General features: G+C 38.1%; 1 protein-coding gene across 5 annotated transcripts in view; it reads left to right on the forward strand.

Moving 5' to 3' along the window:
- The window catches only part of Scn2a (sodium channel, voltage-gated, type II, alpha), a 146684-nt gene that overhangs the window by 52053 nt on the left and 76554 nt on the right, over positions 1-18077 (forward strand). For 3 of the 5 annotated variants that reach the window (XM_017314945.1, NM_001346679.2, NM_001346680.1), the window contains exons 4-11: positions 8182-8271; positions 9181-9309; positions 9874-9965; positions 10855-11127; positions 13968-14031; positions 15502-15643; positions 15792-15998; positions 17229-17516. In XM_017314945.1, the coding sequence (XP_017170434.1) occupies positions 8182-8271; positions 9181-9309; positions 9874-9965; positions 10855-11127; positions 13968-14031; positions 15502-15643; positions 15792-15998; positions 17229-17516 (1285 nt within the window). Of the gene's footprint in view, positions 1-8181; positions 8272-9180; positions 9310-9686; positions 9779-9873; positions 9966-10854; positions 11128-13967; positions 14032-15501; positions 15644-15791; positions 15999-17228; positions 17517-18077 lie in introns of those variants that run through there. The other 2 variants (NM_001099298.3, XM_006498583.4) reach the window with 2 other exon arrangements.

Here is an 18077-nt window from a genome sequence, read left to right on the forward strand (position 1 = left end):
TACAGAGATTCACCTGCCTCTGCCTCCTGAGTGCTGGGATTAAAGGCGTGTGCCATCATGCTTAGCCCAAGAAAAACTCTTAGATGTTTTACTACCTTTATTTATTTATTCCTTTGGGGTGTGTGTGTGTGTGTGTGTGTGTGTGTGTGTGTGTGTGTACTTGTGTGTACATGCACATGCTACTGTATACATGTAGAAGTCAGAGGACAAACTTATAGGAGTCAGTTCTCCCTACCATGTAGGTCCTGAAAGTTGAGCTCTGTCAGCAGGTGAGTGTGTGTGTGTGTGTGTGTGTGTGTGTGTGTGTGTGGTGGTGGTGATGGTGATGGTGGTGGTCTGTGTGAGGTGCCGGGGTGCATATGTAGAGGTCCAAGGACAGCTTTGTGACATCGGCTCTCGTCTTCTACTTTTTGGGAGTTCCAGGGATCTAATTCAGGCTAGCAATCTTTCATGATAACCACCTAACTCATGGAAGCAATTTCCCAGGCCCTGATGAGACAAATTCTAAGTTAGAGAGAATTATGGCCTGAAATTTTATGCCATAGTCAGACCAGGACCTAAACTTAAGGTTTTCACCATACAATCTCACCACTAATAGTAGATGTAGAAAACAGTTTGAATTACATAAAGTAAGAAACTTGGAACTGGGATAAACCTGCTGCAATGTACTGGTCTCAGTTTGAATGCTATAAAGCATTTCCCCAAAGTTTTCCTGGCAGTACAAGTTATGTGTCTAGAACTGTAGCATTTTGAATATCTTTTTCCCTTCCTTTTTGTACTTCTGATGGAAGTTGTACCCATGGTCAACATAGGTATCGTCAGCATAATTTTTTTTGATCTTTCTTTCTAAGGTTTTAAAATTTACTGTGCATTTTCTTACATCAACAAAATTTCCTTACATCTGCTCCAGTAAGAGAACCCAGTTACACAGAGAAAAAGTCTGAGTTAGCATTAGAAATGAATAATAAAGTCAGAGTCTGTGTCTGGGTTCCCACGCTTAAAATGATGCTCTCTTATGTTTCAAGCTTATGTGCACTGCATGAGTGGCTCTGTAAATTATGCATTATATTTTCAATGACAATATTTCATTTATGTAAATATAGTTTATTTATGAAATTATGCCCCATTCATGTAGAAGACACTGACAGATATGCACTAAAGAAAATACTGCCTATAAAAGCAAAAGTTAGAAAATCTGATATATAACAGGTAGAAAAGAAGATCTGAATGGAAGAGAAAATCAATTTTGTCCTCTGTTTGATGGAAGAAGTAATAGGCCTTATATAAAAATATGAAATATAAGGAGATCATATCTTCTATAGGGTATTTCATAAAAGCTATTCCCCCCTTTATGAAAGTCTTTGAATGTTATGAACCTCAGGAGTCAGCGCCGGTGATGACATCCCCACTGGTAGAAGACACAGGCAGTTTCAGAAGTTTGGTCAGAGACGCTTAGGTATTGGAGACATGGCTCCTGTTAGGACCTCTCTGGAGGTTCTCATACCACTTGAGTTTGTCTTTTATTGTGAGTAGATCAGGTAGAAATAGGCCAGCAAGCAGCCTTATAAATTAAAGCAGGAGCAAGCGTATCTATTAAACTGCACTAAAATGAATTCATATATTTCAATTTACAAAACTGTTTGCATTTATTTATTTGTGTGCAAGAGATTTCCATGTGTATGGAGGCATGGGTGTGGAAGGAAGATGGTAACAAGGGAGGGTCACTTCTTACCTTCCACCATGTGGATGTTGAGGATCAAACTCAGCTGATCATGTTTGGTGGCCAGCACTTTCACCCACTGAGCCATCTAGCCAGCCTCAAGATGAACTCTTGGCTCTCCCAGAGTCTTTTAAACAATGCAGAGCCACAGATTTCTTCCAGGGAAGCAAATTAGACAAGTTTACTCTCTAATTTTCTGAATTAAAATGTCATATTTAGAATGCACTATCTTGGAGTAGAGATATGAAGAAAGACAAGAGGGCTTATAATAAATGCAGGTAAGCTCTTCCATCTTTTGCTGATACTATAAGTACCAAGCAGAGAGCCCACTAACCAAGATGTATGTGACAATGGTTTTCACAATGGCTCTGTGCTTCACTCCACACAATGAAAACTCTAGGCTTGGATCTTGGTTTTGTGATTCCCACAGCAGGGTCTTTACTGTACATTAAAATGCATGGGAATGGCCACAGGATAATAGTTGACTATGGTTCAGAGAATCAGGGTGCCATCAAATTTAGATGTACATTACAGAGGGCTGACAGATTCCAGAGCAACAGAATATAGGCCACATCATAGTGTTAAAGATGACAGTAAGTCCTTGGTCTGGACCAGAAAGAAAACTGGAGTTACTGTGGACTGAGCCTGGAACAGCCCTGAGTGCAACAACCTGTAGATAAATCAAGTGCTTGGTTTTCAGCATCTGTATTTGAGACATTCGTTAAATATTAGGGGAGGAGTTGTGGAATTTGGTTGTTATGCAAATCTGAAGTCTAGAATGGGTAGGGCTAGAGAAGTAACTTTGGGAGACGTCATTGTATGGATGCTATGGATATTCACAACATCAGGTTAACCCACTAAGACTCCCAGGCACTCTACAATAAACACTGAGCTGTCCATCATTCACAAAGGGTAGGAGATTGAAAAATTTTAAGGATAAGGATCAGAAACCAAGATTCCAATCCCACTTTGAAGATTTATTTACTTAGTATATGATGCTGACCACATTATAGTTTTCCTTTTATTTCCCTTCCTCCACTTGGAAAACCGTAGAACTAGTATATAAATCGTAATAATAAATGCATTGCTGGCTCTGGCGATGCACACCTGCAACCCAAGAACTCAAAGAGAGAGATGCAGATGGCTCAGAAGTTCAAGGCTATCTGCCACCATATTGTGAATTCAAGGCCAGCCTGAGCTACATCAGATCAGGTTAGGAGAAAAGCAAACCACATGTATGACCTAGAACCTACCACCAGGATCTAGTCCAAGCTTTAGTAAGTACTTAAGGAGGACTGCTTAGGACAGTGCTGTTGGTAGCAGCTATAAGTCTGCAACAACCACAAAAAGAAATCTTCCGATCACTTAATTATATCTGAAAGAATTTTGAATGTACTCTGCCCCATTTTGTACTAGGAACGAAGAGGTTCATAGTCCACCTGCATTTGAAGCTTGTAATGACCAAAACACATGCAATGCCTCCCAACACCTCACTTGACAGATGAGGAATGCCGCTGACAGGCTGTCAATGCTTAGTCCTTACCTACGACTCTTCTTCCTTCTGCCCCTCTGCGTGCCTCTCTCTGTGTCTCTCTGTCTTTCTGTCTGTGTGTGTCTCTCTCTCACATTTTCTCAAAAGGGTCTCGCTAAATAGTCCAGGCTTGACTGGAACTTTTTATTGTCCCTCAGCCTTGCAGGTACTTCAATCACAGACGTGAGCCAACAGGCTCAGGTTTCAGAATGTGCACGGTCAGTTGTGGGACTGGAAGTTGAAGCAGGTCCTCTATTCTCAGCCAAGTGCTTTTGCATTACTCTCCCAATGGAAGAGAATCGATTTGAGAACCCATATATAATATACTGAGGATATTAGTAATACCAATCTCTATATTGGTAAATGTCCTTTTCACTGATTCCAAATGACATATTTATGTGATATTTATGCAGACTTTTTTAAAAAATCAGTTTTCTAGATAGAGAATGATTCAGTTCTGTAGAAAAGAGAATAATTCAACCTAACAATTTCCTGATCTTCTGTCTTTAATAATAAAAAAAAATTATTGCTTGACTATGTCCTAACAAGTATTAACATGAAGAATTAAGAAAAAATTATATACCAATCAATATTTTTCCTGGCTCAGAAATAAACTCATATATTGAAAAAGACCTATCCCATTGTTTAATCCGCGCATTCAAGTTAGAAAACTAATGACATGAAGCATTTTTCTACCCTGGGATTATTTATGAGTGTTTTTCAATCCCTCTAACTTCTTTGGATGTATATTAGACTACAACATTTTAGAACAGAGCAGTGTTCCATTTTCCTTGAGAGCAACAACAACAAAAGTACCCAACATTTTATATCTAAAACCACAAATGATTAGGGACAACAGAAGTAGCAGGTATTTAATCTTAGCAGATAATGAACTATATCTTATGAGAAGGTGTTGGTGCAATTAGCCATATTAATATAATAAGACTGAGCTTGCTACTACATTTTGCTACTAGGTGAAACTAAATCCCACAATGTATGAATCCTGCATGGCTGGGAAAGAGCAGATCTAACCTTGGTACTGGGCTTAAAGCTGGAGATGTTCTCCTGGCGTAGAGGTGGGTTGGCAATGATCCTTGACAAAACGTACACAACCATTTTCAATATAAGCTTTTAAAAAGCTTCTCCTCACCATACACACATAGAAAGTATTTTCAATTTGCCGAACTGATGAGTTAGTCTGTCAGTAGATGAGACTCCTTTTATTAATACTTGATACAAGTAAAGCAATAAATCAAAAAGATTTTTTGATATTATATAGTTTAGTCCGCTTTTATTTTATTTTATATAGGTAAGTTGTAATGGAAGTACTGCTTCAAAATAAGTTGGACTTTTAAAAATATAATCTAGTTTATCCCTTGGTCTTCATTTTTAGGAAATAGTAAAGAATGTATACAGTTGCTCTTACCTTTGCCTCTTAAGAATGTGTCTTGATGTGCAGTTTTTTATTTTTCAATATGTGGCCTTGCCAATGTAATGGTCACATCTGTATCATGTTTTTCTCTGGGTTAAAATTTCCTGAATCCCCACTACTTCAGTTACTCATTAAAATTTAGACATTTGAAAAATATATGATCAATAAAATAAATTGGCAGTGAGTAGTAAAGTTAGCAGAATTTGAGATTTTGTATGCACAAATACATACTCTGCCAGAAATATAAGAACCTGATTCTAGATATCTCTTATTTTAGAAAGAAAATATTTGTATTTGTTGAGTGTCTATCATGATTCTTAATTAAAGTATATATTTCTCTATTGAATTGATAATTATACAACATAAATAACTGTTTTGAGCATGTCCTACTATCTGTAATTTATGAAAAATTAGTAATTATTTCTATTGTTTATCTTGACATGTATTTTACTTTGTTATATATAATTAAATTTTCCTGTTGTAAATAGCATTTTATAAGAATTATAATCGGGTGTGGTGGCTCAAGCCTTTAATTCCAGCACTTGTGAGGCAGAGGCAGGCTGATTTCTGAGTCCGAGGTCAGCCTGATCTACAGAGTGAGTTCCAGGACAGTCAGAGCTACAGAGAGACCCTGTCTCGAAAAAACAAACAAACAAAAAAGAATTATAGACCAAGGCTCACTTCATCATGTGACATACATTTCATGAGGTTTTGATTATTCATCTTGTGTTTATTATGTATGTTCTGCCCCTTAACAGTACAGAAACTTGTATGCATAGTGTATATAGACTTTGACATTAGAGTAGTATTGTAAGGTAACTGACCTGGTCAGAACAAGCACTATTGTGAATATCAGACAGTACATATGTAAGATGCCATAACATCCCATGAATTTAACAATTAAAAATTACTAGGATGGAGATAGTACAATAAAGAACAAAGAAACAGAAGACATCTTAGAATCCTGACCCCATGTTAAGATGTCATATAGTAATTGGATATATAGGGTAGTGGGTAGCTGCCAAAATGATCCCAGCTACATTTATGAGGTCCCTTTTGGTTCAGTTAGTCAAATGAACTAACTCATAATGACCACTTTAGATGGAATCACAATAATGAACAAGTCTTACTACATGACTGTTGGTCTTGATGAACACTTTAATAACTCAGTAATGTGAGAATGGAGAGTAATGGTTGAATCCAGACATAGACAACAAAATTGGGAGTGTTCTGTGGACATTGGATATGCAAGTTTAGGAAGAAAGAGAAATCTAAGGCATCTCCTAGGCTCCTGGTTGACTCGTCAGAATACAAAGATCGTTAGGGAGTTGGTTTCTCTTGCAGCAGAGGGATATTGTTTCTTCTCAAAAAGGAACATGAAAGATTTCACATGGTACAAAACACTGTTGCTCCTGAGGCATGAATAAGCAGGTGACTGGGGCCTCCTAAAAAGAAAGACAAAAGAACTTAACGTAGGCAGGACATCTTTGTGGGGCTCAAATGGAAAGCAAGTCGAATGATAACTATATTATAGCTGTGGATTATCCTTCGGTTTTTAATGAAGTGACATGGAGATTTTTCATCTGTAGGTAGAATAGCTGGAGGACTAAAGATGCTTATTTTCTTGTTCATGAAAATAAGCATCCCCCTCAGGAACTCTGGCTATGAAGTAGAGAAAAGAAGTGAAGCCAGAACTTGCTGATGAGGACTGTGGGATATAGAGACTCTCCGTCTCCCTCAGGGTAGGAGTAACATGAGCAAGTTTGTGTTGATGATTGATGAAGAGAGTCTAAGAGAAACAAAAGGTAACAGAATGCAGAGCTAAGCTATTCCTAAAGCATTCTGGAAAGCTAGCTCTCCAGAATACACATGGAGAGATGGAAATTTCCCCACTGTTAATAGGAAAAAGAGGGCAGATCCCAACAGAGAAAGCGTTGCCAATCTTGGGTGAGGAGCAGAGTCTGGTTTTATCAGTATCTCTCGTGAAGTAAGAAATGTGGTCATTGGCTTGCAAAGGAAAGGGAGGGAAGAAGAGGAGTGGAAATTGAAGGACAGTAGAGAATGCTTTGACTTATATTTGAGGGAGGTCAGATCTGTATCCAAGCAGGACCACACAGGGCTGTGTAGGACCACTGTGGTTAGGGACCATACATTCTAATGTTGCCCATCTGCTAAGAAGTTATGCATCTTTGGAGGGCCGAGGCACATAGTGGCATCCTTATGTGAATGGTAAACTATCTGACATTTTGTCTTTTTTCATTATTTTCAACAATCAAGGGAAGGTAGGTGACTCCTTCTTATAGTCCATGTTTTCCGGATCATGCTGCCCTCGAGTGGCTGATCCCTGCCACTCATGTAGAACTATTTCTAAAACCAAAAAAATGTCAGCTATTGCGTTGACTAATGCCTTTACAGGCAAAAGCTGTCTTTCTTGATTAATGTAACACTATCCACAACATGGCCTTGAACAGGGCCTCTTAGTTTCATAAAAGAAATGAAATGGCTTATGAAAAAAAAGAAAGAAAAGAAGCAAGAAGGAATATGAATACCATTGTTCCATATCTGAGGTGATTGTGATAAGTGTGTAAGTGCAGAAGAAATGCTGTTTTTATATAATTTATAAGTGTAATTTAGGCTAAATGTGAACATCAATCATTTCAATTATTTGACTATTGGCCCTTTTCTTAAGAAACCATTTTTTCCCTGTTTGTTTCCTGTATACCAGAGGAATACAAGACAAGTACTGGCTATACATACAGGGCAATCAGAAAAATAAATCAGATAATAATTATAATATTTTCTCTTCTTTTTTGGGAAATGAACAGAAATGTTTGCTGAGTATCTGCATCACATATAGTGAATTATAGGATATTTAATATAGTTGTGCAGGCATGTTTTTCACAGAAATTCTATGATTTATTTTCTTATTGTTAAAGCCAATTTGACCAGAACTTAGTAAGCCATTTGACCTAGTCACAAACCCAAGAGATGTCGGCATTCTCAGCAGCCATCTTTCCTCACATTTCAGGATCTTTTGGGCAACTCTCATAGATTGTACCTTCCATTAAGAAAGGGACTGTGTGTACATTCTTCCAGGGTGACCCCTAGAATAGAACCATAATGCATTTCATCAATTCCTTAAATTGTTTTATTGAACTTTTCTACCCCAGTTTATTTGTAAACTGAACTTGCAATTCTATCTGGTTGAGTCTATGGTGAAGACAATTTACATTTATAAATTATAAATTATTCACATCAACTCGTCTCTTTACAGTTTTCTCTCAATTGTTATATTTCTTACTCGTCTGAAGACAATTGATTAAAGAAAAAAAAACACGTGGAGATGAAGGGACAGAAGCAGTAGAAAGGTGCAGATAAAATACCATGTAGCACAAAATGAGCATGTGAGTCTTAGAGCTGCTGGGGGTGGAACCACGCATGTGCATGAAAAGATGGGACTTCCTACCAACACTGTTTTCCTTGACAATACCTTTCTACTTTATTCAATGTGCTTATCATGTGCACAATTCTTACCAACTGTGTATTTATGACCATGAGCAACCCTCCAGACTGGACAAAGAATGTGGAGTAAGTAGAAAAATTCATGTTGAAAATTATTCATTTAGCATTTCCTGACATTTTCAGGTTCCTTAGTACAGTTTTCTAACCATGCTAAAACAGATGGTTCAAATCCATGCCCACCACTGACATCCTCTAGGACAGTGCTTTTCAACCTTCCCAGTACTGCAATCCTCTAAAACAGTTATTCTGGTTGTGGCTACCCCGACCATAAAATAATTTTGTTGCTACTTCATAACTGTAATTTTGCTACTGTTATCAATTGCAATGGAAATATCTGATCTGTAGGACCCCTGTGAAACAGTCACCTGACACCCCCTCCCCCAAAGAGATCCCAATCGACAAGTTGAGAACCACTTCTCTAGGACAATGTTTTCAGTAGCTCAGATAGCTGCATTGATTTGCCTGTTGATGTATGGGGGGCGGGGGTGCTTCATCTTCCTTTTGAATCTTACACTGGCGAGTCCTAATGATTACTGATATCTGATACATTGCTCATTTAGGGATTAGCATTTATTTGCTTGCATCATACTGAAAGTCAGCTCATATAGTTCAGATACTATCATCAGATGGAATGGTGTTTTCACATACTTTGTGTTGAGTAATATGGAAAGTAAAGGATTGCTTTATTTACAGCCAATGAGAACATCATTTGGAATTTAATGACAATTTCTCCCTAAGCTCTGCCTAAGTTCTCTATAAGAAATCAACCTAGAGTCTCTATTCATGTGTGTCATCTAAGTCATCTTTAGGATATGAACACTTGGGGCATGTGTGTATATATCAGTGGTAGAGAACTTGCTTAATATGTGTGAGGCCTTGGTGTCCAGTCTATTATCAAAACATTCTTTTAAAAATTAAATATACATATGCAAACTACGGACAAATCTTTATTGTCAACTCGGCTATTTTCCTCAGGTATACTTTTACAGGAATTTATACTTTTGAATCACTTATTAAAATACTTGCAAGGGGCTTTTGTCTAGAAGATTTCACATTTCTACGGGATCCCTGGAACTGGCTGGATTTCACAGTCATTACCTTTGCGTAAGTATTTTTATGATACTTTCTACCCTGGCAGAGGTAATACAATGGAATCTATACTGTAGTTCTCAGTGTTGGCTTCCTTTGACTCATAAAGCATTTTAATTAGTTATCATATGGATTTAAAGTACCTTTTCCAATCAAATTATTCAGTCTGGAGAAATTAGGAATGATCCTAATAAGTTATATGGTGTTGGTTTCGATTAGCTTTTAGGTAATAACAATAACTCCCAATAGCAGCTCAGTTGGTGTCAATGCCATTCTCCCCTTAACTGGGAAATCTGGTGACAACACTCACTGAAGTTGAAATGATCTTGATTCAAGACCAACACAGATGTAGATTTCCCCAAATTCTGAATAACTCTGATTTAATCCTACAGGTATGTAACAGAATTTGTAAACCTAGGCAATGTTTCAGCTCTTCGAACTTTCAGAGTCTTGAGAGCTTTGAAAACTATTTCTGTAATTCCAGGTAAGAAGAAGCCGGTATAAGGTGGTAGGCTCCTTATATCTCCAACTGTTTCTTGTGTTCTGTCATTGTGTTTGTGTGTGGACTCCCTATTACAGATATGTGACAGAGTTTGTGGACCTGGGCAATGTCTCAGCGCTGAGAACGTTCAGAGTTCTCCGAGCATTGAAAACAATATCAGTCATTCCAGGTGAGAGCCAGGTTAAACACCGAGGCTGACTTTAGCTGCACTGGTGCACTGCTCACAGCTTTTTTTGGCAAAAGCCTGATTGCTTGTTGCATACTGCAAGACAATGATCAAAAGCAGGAACTGACCCGTTCCAGGTTGGGCAGGTTTGCTTCTTTGCTTTTGACTGGTTGCTTTCTCTCGATCTGTTCTAAATCAGCCTTTGAGTTTAACAAGTTTTGCATGAGGCACTTCCAGTAACAGGCTACCTGGTTTGCATCTTCCAGCATCAAGCTTTCGGCATAGAAGCTGAGATGTGAGACACTTGGGCCAATGCAAATTTGATCAATTAGTTCGAAAACTGGCTACCTCTTTAAGAGGAGATAAGTGGAAAAGCAAGGCGGAGCATGAGCTGCATGGGGCTCAGCTTGCAGATGTCTTTCTTGTGTCGGCCCATTCTCAAGTTTTCAAAGTGCAGACAAAGCTATACCCTTGGAATTCAGTGGTTGCAAGATTTCTCCGTCCTCCTCTACTGATACAGAGTTTTCAAAAATAAAACCAAACCATGATGGGGGTTAGAGAGTAAGACATCTGCAAATAAAAGCAAACTGTTTACATCAGGTTGATCGTCAAGCATGAGTAACACAGTCATTTCTTTTGCTTTAAGGTGTGTGTGTATGTGTGAAAATACATTCGGTTCATTTCCATTTGGTTTTCTAATGTAAGTTTCCATTCATTTCAACCAGCTAGCAGGCTTTTCGTGAAATTTTTATTCATCTCCCAAACATTAAACTAATACTGTTGGCATTCTGCATGACATTTATATTTTTCAGGACAAGCTCATGATATTTTTGTTGATAAGTTCTCTGCTGAATTGTAAGTGAAGACTTCCTCTCTCTGGTTTTATTTGTAGGCCTGAAGACCATCGTGGGGGCCCTGATCCAGTCGGTGAAGAAGCTGTCTGACGTCATGATACTCACTGTGTTCTGTCTGAGTGTCTTTGCTCTCATCGGGCTGCAGCTCTTCATGGGCAACCTGAGGAATAAATGCTTGCAGTGGCCCCCAGACAATTCTACCTTTGAAATAAACATCACTTCCTTCTTTAATAACTCATTGGATTGGAATGGTACTGCCTTCAATAGGACAATGAACATGTTTAACTGGGATGAATATATTGAAGATAAAAGTAAGATATACTCTTGTAGGCATTAAGTTATTTGGTTCTTAAAATATTAAAAATGGAATGTGGTAGAAAAAAAATTTTAGGCTAATTTACTATAACTTCATACATGGACTAAGAATAGCATACATTTTCATTCCTTTTTCTTTATCTAACAAGTGGCATGATGAAAGTAGCCATTTCAACGTGCATGATCTATTCCTAAACCAGAGTTAAAAGTCATCCCACATCATCCTCTATATCAAAAGTGTGTATTGTGGAGGCCTTGGCCAGAAGTTTTCAAACATCTTAATAAGACAGTGGTTAAACTCATTCAGTGCACTATGCTTCAGTGGATTGTTAGGACAATGGGGAGACAGGCTGGAAAAATAGCTGAAGCATGGAGTCCAACCCCTAGCACAGCATAAACAGACACACACAGCAATGTTACAAGTATAACGGCAATTACACCAATAATGCCAGCCTTTAAAAATTAGATGTAGGGCTGGAGACATGACTCAGAAATTAAGAGCACTGTCTGCTCTTCCAGAGGTCCTGAGATCAATTCTCAGCACTGTATGGTGGCTCATAACCATGTATAATTAGATCTGATGCCCTCTTCTGGCCTACACACATACATGCAAACAGAATGCCATCTACATAATAAATAAACAAATAAATAAATATTAAAAAGGCCAGAAGTTCAAGGTAATCCTCGGGTACGAATGTATCCAAGGGTAGCCTGGGCTACATATGACGAAATGATTTGATCCCCCTTGGTTGACTCAGTCCATATGACCTATCTGAATAGAGAAAACATTTTCCAAGGTGAGTATAAACTTGTATACTGATCAGAAAGCTAAGCAAATACGATTTATCCGCGTGCTTATTGAAAAGGTAATGTTTATCCCTTCACATGAGGCTTGGTATTAGAGTTATCATTACCATTTGATTTTACTTGAGACACGGATATGAGAATATGTTACTGTTACGTTACTCTTCAGCTTATTGAAGCCAGCACCTCTGTCACCTGATCACCAACGCTCCTTCTCCATGTACTGCAAGATTAGCCAACTACCGCTATCTCTTGATCACCTATACTCAATGGGGTTGTTTACTCTGAGACACCTTCAAGTTCTGCACATTTTTTTAGAAGAATATGAGATTTTTGTCATAGCTCACTTGATACTAAATTTACAATGTTTACATTCTTACAAAGGTTTTACTTGAAAAGACTCATTAGGAAAAAAATGAGAAAAATCTAACAGCCCCAATAATTTTGAGGTTTTCTACTTACTAATAATATAATTGACAATGAAGAGCTTTTTGCTCATAAATCTTTTCTCTGCTTCTGTACGGCTACAGATGGGTTTCTATTTTTAGGGCTTCAGTGGGAGGGGTTGATTGTGGCTCAGACTGCAGAGACATAGCGTCCAATTGCTCTCCTAAGAGGACACACACCCCTTCAGAGATTCCCCTCAAAGCCACGCTCAACTCACTGAAATATGATGAATAGAGATATTTATCACATTTCAAAATCTTTTTTTGGTAAAGGAAAACAAAATTAACTCTTCTTTTCTATATTCCTTAATTGGTAATTTGGAGAAGTTTAAAGTATGTTTTCAGGCATCAGTGATACATTATACATTTCCTACCACATGCCTTATCTGTTGCTATTCTTACTCCTTGTTTTACCAGGTAGTAACATTTTGAAGGAAGCCATATTGACTATTTATTAGCGATTGTCTTTTATCTTGGCAGGTTTATTTTCCAGCTTATTTTTCATCTTAGTGCTTGTTTGGGGATCTCACACCTCTAATTTTTCAGGCAACCAAATCATCAGTATCGTTTGCACATTTTTTTCCTGTTTTTGTGTTTCTAAAATGCTCCTTATTAAGAGGAGTAAAATGAACATCTAAACATTTGGCCTCTACACCAGCCACATGTGGTTTTGGTAGTGTGTTAGTAGGCATGCCTTTAAACTCATCACAATCTCGACTTTTACAGTTTCACGTAAAGGACTAAAAATAGTTTGTAAAATTATGACCTAGATTTTCCTACATAATCTATTCATACAATCCTGGAATGCAGGGCTTATGTATTCTTAAGTATCAACAGAGCAAATTTTAAGGGGTATGTGTGTGAGTGTATGAGTATGACTGTGTGTGTGTTTGTTTATGTGTGTTTAGTTCCTGAGAGCATTTTTGCAATGCCCTAAAATTATATATTTCATACCTTAAGAATAACAAGTTGCATGTATTTAGACAGCTTACAGTTTTCCAAGCTAAAAAAAAATGTGTTTTGTTCATTTCAAAGACAGAAGTTAAGCAAACAAGCAAGCAAACAAACAAGCAAATATTATAAGGAGGGAAACAAACACTAAAGCCCACTTCTCATGTGAAATTAAATAAAAATTGGCAGAAAAAAATCTACATCTATATCGAGTCTAGGTGAAAAGTATGCACTGAGAAAGAAGCCTTGCCTTGCTCGCATGCTGGGCCAAGCAAGCTGACTCAATGCCATGGCTTTCTCTTGAAGCCTTCCCTCAGCAGTTTGAGTTTGTGTTTGTAATAAATACTGACCTGAAAATGCTATTTTATTATTAATATTATTATTATTGTTCTTATTATTGCTTCTGGAAAAGTTTCTTTCTAAATTAATTTTTCTAAACATTATTTAAGCAAAGTACCATTTATAGTTGTTTGATAGTTCCTAAGGAGGCAGGGGGGGGGGATGTCCATTTAGCCATGACTTTCAATCATTTTATCTACTTTTTATCACAGCTAAACACATTTATAAGCATCTTTACCTCAACCCAATGATCGAATTTAAAACCTTTTAATGAGTATTTTTTGCTCTTTACATAGGTCACTTTTATTTTTTGGAAGGACAAAACGATGCTCTGCTTTGTGGTAACAGCTCGGATGCTGGGTAAGTTGTATCTCTGTTTGACACTCAGTCGACCTCTGTAATCTGCCACATACTGCACACCTGGTCCCTACTCAGTCCCCATTCAAACTCCTCTAAAAATTATCCTTCATGCTGACTCACAGAATAGCCAGGATACGTGTGGATTCTCACCTCCTTCACACACAGAGAAGCAGCAATTATTGTTCCATACTAGGTCACATCTAATCTTCTAAATTAGCACACTGGAAAATAGACACTCAGAGTCGATGCATTAGAATTCATAATCACAGACCAGAAAGTGTGATTATTTATTTAAGCTAATCCTATCTCCATGGCTTAAAAAAAAAAATCCATGAAGGTCGTGTCACCTTGAAACACAAGGTGACAATCTGCCTACCATATTTCAGCAAAGCAAAGTACATAAAATAGACTGGAGTTTCCTCATACATTCAAATTCTGACTCTACCATACTTAGTCATTTGGCTTGCCCTGTGTTTTTCCCATGTACAAACTGTCACTGTAATAATTCCACTGATTAAATATGTTAGTGAATGTATGGCTACAATAGAGAAGTTTTAGTTATGCTTAACACTGTGGTGATATTTGTAACTAAGAAACGTCACTCATGTGATAGGTAAGGCAAGCATTTTAGTCCCCCAAATACTGGCACAGTACTAAATGCTTTCTATACAGTATCATATAGAGTGTTTGCATGTGGGTAGTTTTTTCTTGATGTTGTTGTTTTGTTCTGTATTTGTTTTGAGACCGGTCCTTTTATTAGTCAATTCTAGCTGAGGAGGTTCCTGAGGACTAGCAAGGCCAGTTCACTCAGCCCAGAAATGTCAGTCACAATACTGATGGTAGCTGTGCTTACTCAGCAAGTAAGGTGATGCTATGGAATCCACACTGCTCAGTGTCATTCTCTCCTTTCGGGATGTTTATCATATCTTCTTCTCTCTACCCTAGTTTGCACACACACACACACACACACACACACACACACACACACCACTCATATCTCAAGACATCTTCAGTGAAAATTGATTATATTTCTATGCATTTATTTATCTGATCACACCCATTGTCCCAAAAGAAAATGTTCAAAATATGACTATCTTGAAGGTTGGAGAGATGGCTCAGCAGTTAAGAGCACTGACTGCTCTTCCTAAGGTCCTGAGTTCAAATTCCAGTAACCACATGGTGGCTCACAACCATCTGTAATGAGATCAGATGCCCTCTTTTGGTGTGTCTGAAAACAGCTACAGTGTACTTACATATAATAAATAAATAAATCTTTAAAAAGATATGGCTATCTTATATACATGTATGGTAAGTATATTACAATTAGGAATTAAAGGAATGCCACCTAGTGCAGGATACATGCTAAATAAGCCTGTACAAAATAATTCACATCAAGTAAAATGGAAAACAAAAAACAAAACCAAAAAACAATGGATTCAGATACTTAGTTCCTCTCTAATGTAATTACAGCCAGTGTCCGGAAGGATACATCTGTGTGAAGGCTGGGAGAAACCCCAACTATGGCTACACGAGTTTTGACACCTTCAGCTGGGCCTTCTTGTCCTTATTTCGTCTTATGACTCAAGACTTCTGGGAAAACCTTTATCAGCTGGTAAGAACTGACATAATGATTCTTCTAGGAAGCATGAGACTCTTGACCAAGGGAACTGCTGAGGGATATATTATTACTTTAGAGAAGGAGCTTGAAACAGCAGATGTGAAATTTATAAACATCTTTCTTCCATTCTTTTTTTTTACAGACCTTGCGTGCTGCTGGGAAAACATATATGATATTTTTCGTGCTTGTGATTTTCTTGGGCTCATTCTACCTAATAAATTTGATCCTGGCTGTGGTGGCCATGGCCTATGAAGAACAGAACCAGGCCACGCTGGAGGAAGCTGAACAGAAGGAGGCAGAGTTTCAGCAGATGCTGGAGCAACTTAAGAAGCAGCAAGAAGAAGCTCAGGTAAAGTTGGCAGGCATAGGGGCTGTTGTGTTTATTTCCATTCTCTGACCTGAAGGCTGCTGTTGACATTGGACAGACAAAGGTGTGTGCGGTGTCAGCGATCTGTTTGGTTGTAAGCAAAAGGCTCATTGATCTTTGATTTTGATATACACCAAGGGCATCAAAACACAATCAGTTCCAATTGCTTTCTTGACAATTTCCTCTTTGTGACATCTTGAGAAATTGACTCTCCTCATTCACGGAAGCTTATAAAGTAGGCAGAGCAATATGCTGTAAATGGAAGCAATTCCTCAATACTCCAGCAAACAAGAATCCAGGTAGAGTGGCTTCTTCAATACAGCATCACTAGAGATGAAGAACGCCAGAAAATGCAAGTCATACTGCCATGATTTCACAGATTCAGGACAAACAGGATCCTATCTAACACGAAATCATGACAACACTAACACAGGGCCCTATCTAACACGAAATCATGACAACACTAACACCCCAGCTTCTTACACTGGAAACTCTTAATGTAGACTCAATGAGTCTTCAAGATAAGGCATTTACTTTTCTAAATATATACATTTGACTTAATGACATTTGCTAATTCAATGACCTGATTTTTGCCTCTTATTGTCTGTTGAATGCACATCACTATCATTGGCTCTATAATAAAGGCCAAAATAAAGTAGACAGGGGTAATTACAACAATATTGAACACTGTATTTCTTTTAAAGCCATATGCTTACCATTTACAGATTCATACTGGCATCCCAGGATATCCTAATATATGGTCTGTGATATCTTGCATATTTTAAATTAAATAATTATTAAGAAAAAGATTAAGAGGTTTAATCGATAAATACTTGACTGAGTTTAACGCTCTTTGGTAGTCATTGTTGAATGTGACAAAGAGCAAATACCTTTGAGGTTAACTAGCAAACTTTAATTCTTTAATTCCTCTTTAAATCTTGTTTTGATCACATGGGAAATGTTATGTTTGTTATGTTCATGTTAGTAGATAATTATAGTGCCACATCAGGTCAGAATTAGACTCATCACTCATATATGTCTACTTCCATGTTGATTTTTATTCTTCCACTAATGAGAAGGCCCTGTTTTCCAAAGTACGGGATAGAATTCGAAACTGTATTTCAGGGTCATTCATTGTATTCTAGATAAACGAAGCAGTAAATGCGTGGCGTTGAAACTGTATACAACCTATGCTTACATTGTGCCTTCTAGGCAGCAGCTGCAGCAGCGTCTGCAGAATCCAGAGACTTCAGTGGAGCAGGTGGGATAGGTGTTTTCTCGGAGAGTTCTTCCGTAGCTTCAAAGTTAAGTTCCAAGAGTGAAAAGGAGCTGAAAAACAGAAGGAAGAAAAAGAAACAGAAAGAGCAGGCTGGAGAGGAAGAGAAGGAAGATGCTGTGCGGAAATCTGCCTCTGAAGACAGCATACGAAAGAAAGGCTTCCGGTTTTCCCTAGAAGGGAGTAGACTGACCTACGAGAAGAGGTTTTCCTCTCCACACCAGGTAAAACAAACAAACGAAACAAACAGAGATGAAATAGATTGCATTTTCACCATAGGGTTTCTTTTAAAACTGTGCCAGTATTTGGAGGGGCTAAAGCTGCCCTTCTAGAATGAACTTTGTGACGCTTTCCACCAGGGTATTAAGAATCGAGGGTTGGGTTTCCATCTCAGAGGTCCTACGGGTTTTATAACTATTTTGGAAGCTTGGGGAAGGCATTTTCATACCGCACTGAGCTTGGGAAGGTTTGTGGTTTTGAGGTTTTGTTAAAGACTTGAGACTCTGGGCAGAGTTCCACATGGGGAGTGATCACAGATGGTCCCCATCCCTTCTTAGCTACTGTGCCTGGACCCAATGAGCTGTAGGTTTTCTGAGTGGCTGGTGCCCAGAAGTGGACCGGGGATGCTTCTGAGCCATCTGTGCCCATCCATGTGAAAGCTCTCATTAAGAATGAATTATTCATTGTTTCAAAGGGAGCTGGAACAAACTCTTTTCTAAAGTATAGTCAAAATCACAGGTAGACAGGCGCTAAGAACCATGCCACTAACTAGAAGTGATGCTTGA

This window comes from Mus musculus, chromosome 2, assembly GCF_000001635.26.
Source record: "Mus musculus strain C57BL/6J chromosome 2, GRCm38.p6 C57BL/6J".
NCBI lineage: Eukaryota > Metazoa > Chordata > Mammalia > Rodentia > Muridae > Mus > Mus musculus.